The sequence below is a fragment of the Toxorhynchites rutilus genome, chromosome 2, assembly GCF_029784135.1.
Source record: "Toxorhynchites rutilus septentrionalis strain SRP chromosome 2, ASM2978413v1, whole genome shotgun sequence".
Classification (NCBI taxonomy): Eukaryota; Metazoa; Arthropoda; class Insecta; order Diptera; family Culicidae; genus Toxorhynchites; species Toxorhynchites rutilus.
The window spans coordinates 87257840-87264064 of NC_073745.1; the positions used below are offsets into that span (position 1 = coordinate 87257840).

At 38.2% G+C, this 6225-nt stretch overlaps 1 protein-coding gene across 1 annotated transcript; it reads right to left on the reverse strand.

Annotated features, from left to right (window-relative positions):
* Positions 1-219: 219 nt before the first annotated feature.
* Positions 220-1218, reverse strand: LOC129767974 (uncharacterized). The gene is made up of 2 exons (XM_055769309.1): positions 1058-1218; positions 220-993 (listed from the first exon to the last, which is right to left on the reverse strand). Exons 1-2 carry the CDS (start codon positions 1128-1130, stop codon positions 314-316), a joined length of 753 nt encoding a protein of 250 aa, XP_055625284.1. The 5' UTR covers positions 1131-1218; the 3' UTR covers positions 220-313.
* Between the last annotated feature and the right edge of the window lie 5007 nt (positions 1219-6225).

A 6225-nucleotide genomic window follows, 5' to 3' on the forward strand; every position in this document is an offset into this window, starting at 1 on the left:
CTTGAGCTTGGGTAGACTGTACACTTCGTAGCTGCTCTCCGTGATTGACCTGAACCAACCAATAAATCAGAAAAACATTCTCTGATGTAAAAATCCTCTGATCTGAACGGAAATCGTAACAGAAGCTTTCATGAAGATCATGGAGATGATTTGTTTTCCCCCAAGTTATTTATGACATTCCTAACCACCCGCCACAACTTTTAAATTAAAACTATGCTCTTTCGTTGAGATGAAATGAAATCGCTTTATTCCACGGAACAAATACACACATTCATTTAAATCACTTCCACCACATTCTGTCCCAGCTTTTCAATTAGTTAGCGTCGTTGTCATCCAAATCCTGGTTGTGGAATTCGAGTTCCTTCTCGTTGTTGACGTTGGTGGCGAATCTCTCACGAGCACGGATGCACTTGCGCGATGTATCCTGCTTCTCCTTGGGGCAGGCCAGGGTTGATTGACGCCACATGCAGTACTGGAAGTGCGAGGCGGATGGGTTGCAACGGTATTCCTTTCCAGATGGCTTGGCACTCTTTTCGGCCACCTCCTTCAAGCAGGTATCAACAAAACCGGCGACCAATGGTTCCTGCCAGGCGTCGGCAGCATAGTTCTCCTTGACAAATGGCACCAGGATGGACGGCTCGAGCAGGTTGCCCTCAGCATCGACGACGTTTTTCTTGCGGCCAACGCATTCCATGGCACAAACCAGATCTCCCTTGGTGCGGTTCACTCTTTCGCAGGAGAACATATCCACCGATTCCGATGCACCACGGGCGGCATTTTCTCTAGCAGCTCTGATCTCGGCGAAGCACTGCTTCTTCAGGTCGCGCATCTTTTCCAGATTCTCAGTGTTGTCATCATTGCAGCACTTGTGCTTGTGGTGGCGTCTACCCTCGCAGCGGTTCTTCTCTTCGGTGGCGTCCGCCGCGGATCGTTTGAAGCGGTCCATCGGTGTCAGGGTGTCCCCGTCCAGCAGATCTTCCAGGAGAGCCTCATCTGTTAGGGTAAAACAAGTCGGTTAGTTTATTGCAATACAATTAATGTAGATCATTCAACTAACTGTAGAAAGAATCCTGGAAATCGTAGCTTGCAACCAGACCGAGGAACGAAAGGCACAAAACAAGTTTCAACATTTTGCGCGTTTGTCAATTGTTTGCAGATTGAACTCGAATTTGAAATGATCTCTCGTCGCTGGGGATTGGGGCGAGAGTGAATGGTATGCATAATTCGCACGTCGTTTTTATAGTGGTGAAATTTTATCCCGATTCGCAAATAGTCGATCGTTAACATCGGTCCGGCGTGCAGATGGTTTCCAGGAATGAGATGGATACAATTGAACTAGAGAAACGGGTATTCACATTTTTTTGCACTGGAGTAGTTTCGGAAATTGATTGGGCTGTTCACCTACAAGGGTGATTGTGAAGATTTGGTTGAAAACATTGGAATTATAGATTTTTGTCTATTTGCCTTTTTTTTATATCAAGATATCGATACTTCTTGAGGCACAGTAAAACTTAATGTTTCTAGAGGATGTAGGCAGAACATTCTTAAAAAAGATCAATCTAATTACAAATAACTAGATTCAATCTAATAATTTTAGCTCAGCAATTTTATATTTGAAGTCATTGATGTGGTTATCTCAGTTCTGAGATATGGTGTTGTATATTTTTAAGAGTAAGAACGAAGCGGAAAACCCGTACTCGAAAAAAAAATGCAACAGACAAAAATGATCACCAAAAATTCATTGGACTTCGTTGCTTGGACTTGACGCTACCCATAAAATTCTGTGTAACGCTTGCCATATTCTTATACACTTTATCCACTCTTTCTTCAGACCCTGGTCGTTTTTGAAGACCTTCTCTTTTTTCGGAGCTTCATAATCGACCAGAATTTTTGACGTAGGACTACGTCTTACACTAAGGGTGCCAACTCAGAGGACAGGTTACGTTTTTATGAAATAAAGTTAACGTTAATAACTATTTTTGCTGCGAATTTTAACGATTTGCATACCAATCGAATCGGAAATTTTCTAAGATTTGTTTTCTATGCTATACAATACAATCCCATAGTCTGTATATGGTTTAAATTGATGAAAATTGGGAGCATTCCCATTTCGCCATACATTTGATCTGTCCCTTTGTGTGCTTTCCCGAACAGAGCTGTCAATAACGGGTAACTTATGCAGCCGCTAGAATATAAACAACAAAGGGGGATAGCGAAAAGAGAATATTTGCGAAGTTAACTCCACCCTTGCATAGTTAGTAAGCTGTCGCTAGCGTATGAGTATTGCATCTCCTCTATGAAAAATTTTCAGAATCTTTCTGTGCCCGAAACAACAAAGTTCGCTTATTCTGCTCGTTTTGTGTTTTATGTTTCCCCTCGAGCTGTGAACGCTAGCGAATATTTCACTTGAAGTGCATCTGGCATTGCAATTAACACAATCATCCGAGCCATGTCAAAGTAGGCGAAAAAAGAAGAGAGTGCAAATGATTATAGGTCGCTTCTAGCAATCAATGTTTGGCTTTGTGTGTGTTGCTTGTTTTTGTTGCGTGAAACTTAGAACTTGTTTATTTCCTGTACATGTAAATAGCACACCTTCGATACTTTTAGTTGCCATTCGTATTTGCTCTCGTGTGCATCGGTTCTGTTCTGTGCAACAAGCTCCTAACTTTATTGACGGCTTTGACCGAGAGTCGAGAAACGATTTTTCATAAACGGTCATTCTCGCGATGTTTCATTTTTATCGCTGCAACTGTGTGCATCTGTTAGACGCGTGTTTGATGCTTGTTTAATGGCGATGTACGGAAGATGCCTCTCGTTAAATACTCAGTGCAATGCGTGCATTGATATAAGGAAACAAATTGGAAACAAATATGACCGACTGGTGTATCTCGAAATGATTCTACAAAACCACGCAAGCCTTTAAACCCTTTCAATGTCTCCGAAACTTTTTACTAAAGAGTTATTTATGAAAATTCGACGTATTCACAAATAATATCCGAAATGATTAATCTACAAATAAAAAAAAATGCGTAGTCCTACGTCCTAAGCGATCGTGTCTCGGATACAACTTCTCGATTTTTTTCATAGTTTTCTCGGTTAAAGATAGAGGACGCTATATTTTTTAGTATTTGAAGCGCCTTGTTTTTCACCAGCTTTTGTTTGGCAGTTTTCGCAAGGACATGTTTGACGCTGTCAAATGCTGTGTATTAGTATATGGATGAGGTCAACGCATGAAAATTTGGTGAATTTGACCATTTTTTTTAATGCAAGCGTTTTTATCAGACATAATTTTCGTTCAAGATTTTTCCACCATATGCTACTCTATTACGGATACGGAAAAATAAAGTTCCATTCATATTTTTTAAAAGATCTGTTACTTGAAGTTTACTTGAAAATCCTTTGTTCTTTTCATTCACAAATCGAAATACGAAGCTTAAAGCCTTCCACACGATTTTTAAATAGGCTTTGACATGGTTTACATAATTCCTGCGGAAGGTAAACAAATAGAATCACGTGGTCGTTCCAGCGATGAACTGTCAAAATGATACACACTAAACTGACTGGTCAAGATCAACCTTAAAATCTGAAATGAAAATATGTAAATACTCACCCAGAAAAAACGAGTAAGTACAGTTGAAATGAAATACGCCGCAATCCAATGGCAGATGGATGAACATGCCTTGTTTGCAACTCACGTTTAAAAAACACATACGAACAGTCCTCTGCCGTACACGCACGAGTTCAACCTTTCTGGTTATCCGAAACAAAAAAATCCAATACATTCATAATTAGGAAAGATGATATAAACCTCGGAAAAGTCGAAAAATGTTGTTAAACAGAATATCAGCTTTATAAAAAAAACATATTTTTAGTACTGTAAACCGGGGGTAAATTGATCACGATTTTCAGAAAAATGTAAATATTCCCAAAATGTTTTTTTATTCTAAACCCAATTATTAAAACCAGAACTGGTGCCAAGATCACAAAACGGTATGAATTTTTTTGTTAAAATTTTTCCCTAACGTTACTTTGGAAATTTCAAGACTTACTTTTGGGGTAAAATTGATTATAGATTTACATTATTTTCTAGTGTTATATGCACGAAAATGTGATTTCTTTACCCATGGTAATATAAATGATAGTTCCAGGGTTTGAGGATACCAAATCTGACCCCCTCCAGGTGTTGTCGTGCCTTTCTCATATCTCGATCTAAAGTTTGAGCCGCAGGTCGTCCGGAGACCGTCCGGGTTGTATTAATGTGGCCAAAAACCCTTGAAATGGTCACCAATGAGCTAATATTGACAAATCATGAGCAAGTATGGAAAAGTTCATTCACTCATTTCTCCACACCTAATTATAAATCACTCTTGTATCTGCCTGAAATAATCATGGGGAAGAGCATGTAGCAAGCAATCGTGAGATTGCACGATGAATCATTTTTTACTCCCCGAACATATTCATTCGGGACTGAGAGTGAATATAACAAAACAAAGAGTGGAAACTAACATTCGTTGCATGAATACTGCTTTGGGAGGAACGCACGAAACAAAATAACGAGTGAGTCAAAATAGACTCAATCTGCGTCTATGTATGATTTTCTTTTCCCTTCTACTCTTTTCCTTGTCAGCATTCAAATGCATTTGTTATCGGCAATGCACATGAATCTACCTTCCCACTCACCAATAACTTGCGTTAATATGGTCTTTTGCGTTGGCTTAGAACGTTTTATACTAAAAACAGAAAAATGTCATTGCAATAGTGCAAGGAAACAACTCGATTTCAACTATCTATCTATATTTTACTGCTGCGATCGAGGCTTCAATGATTGCTATTTGAGTGAAAAACGAATGATTTTACAGAGACACTCGCTGGCTCAAGCAATAGTTTCCAATTTGATTCTCGCAACATCTAACGTCATTCCGAGAGGCAAATGAGAGAATGCAAAATTCTCTGAGAATAGATAAGGGGCTGTCCACATACCACGTGGACAACTTTAGGGGGGCAGGGAGCAAGACAATGTCCACGCTTGTCCATGGAGAGGGGGGGACGGGGTATAGATCGAGTCCACGTGGACAGGAAGAATATTTTTTTAAATGCAACCACCAGTGTTCTGATAAAAATATACGTGGAATTAGGTAGCTGATTCGGAATATTTCAGGAAGTGATAGAGGATTATATTGATGGAAAAATTCTACGCATTTGGTCTATTCTCAACTAGAGATGTTGAACTTTTCTTGAGTCGAATTTTATGTCTTGAACTAACTCTAATTTAGAAAGTACGCTTCTTAGAATAATTATGCTACTCATTTGAAAGATAAGAAAATTTTGCGCTGAATACAGTTGTAAAACATTTAAATTAATGGAACCAAATAACTTTTAGAGGTAAAGATGAAACTTTTTTTTTTTGCTTTTATAGGTTTTTATAAATTTTCCAAAAATGCATAATAACTGGATTGTTTCTATCAACCGCATTGAAGTTGTCCAACCATTCTACAATTCTTTCCTTGACACTACAATGTTATCTTCACAACATTATTCATGTACAATTTTCTCAAATGAAAGCAATTGAATCGTGCTACGCAGCGTAATTTTTAAATTAAAGTCAGTTTAAGGCAAAAAAACGGTCTCAAGGAAAAGTTCAATAACTTTTTCGTAGATGAGATCTGACCATAAGCGTGGAATTTTTTTTTCCATCAAATACGATCCTCTATCACCTGAAATATTTCGGATCAGCTATTAACAACTTGTATATAACAATATTTCAAACAAATATAATAGTTTTCGATATTCTATTTAATTGATGAGAAAGTTTTCTCAGCAATTTAACCCATTAACTATTAGTACCCTCTGAAAATTCCCAGAACTATTGCGGAAAAGGATTCGCATTGCGCTGATGTCTTAAAGTGAAGCGAATGTGTGAATGAATCGACATTTCCTGTGACCAATCGTAGAGGAGCAAAATGCGACATCGAAAATTTTAAATGATTTTTGAAACGCTATAACTCTGTTATAAAATAATGCATTCGTCAAAGTAACAACTGGACCTTGTATAAAATATTTTCATGTTTGCAGTGGGCAGATTTGACCATCGATTTGCGGTGCGTTCATTATTTCATGGAATATTCATGATTCAAAATTGAAGGATAAACGGATCATTCGGTAGAGAATACCTCTGTAGAAAATAGTTCTACTGAATCTTTCTATGATTCAAATGAAAGCGAAATA

What these genes read in the sequence shown, in the direction of transcription:
- LOC129767974 (XM_055769309.1), bottom strand. Translation starts at nt 1,130, where the DNA reads ATGTTGAAACTTGTTTTGTGCCTTTCGTTCCTCGGTCTGGTTGCAAGC. An exon ending in TTTCCAGGATTCTTTCTACA is followed by an intron (nt 994 to 1,057) that starts GTTAGTTGAATG and finishes TTACCCTAACAG; the next exon opens with ATGAGGCTCTCCTGGAAGAT.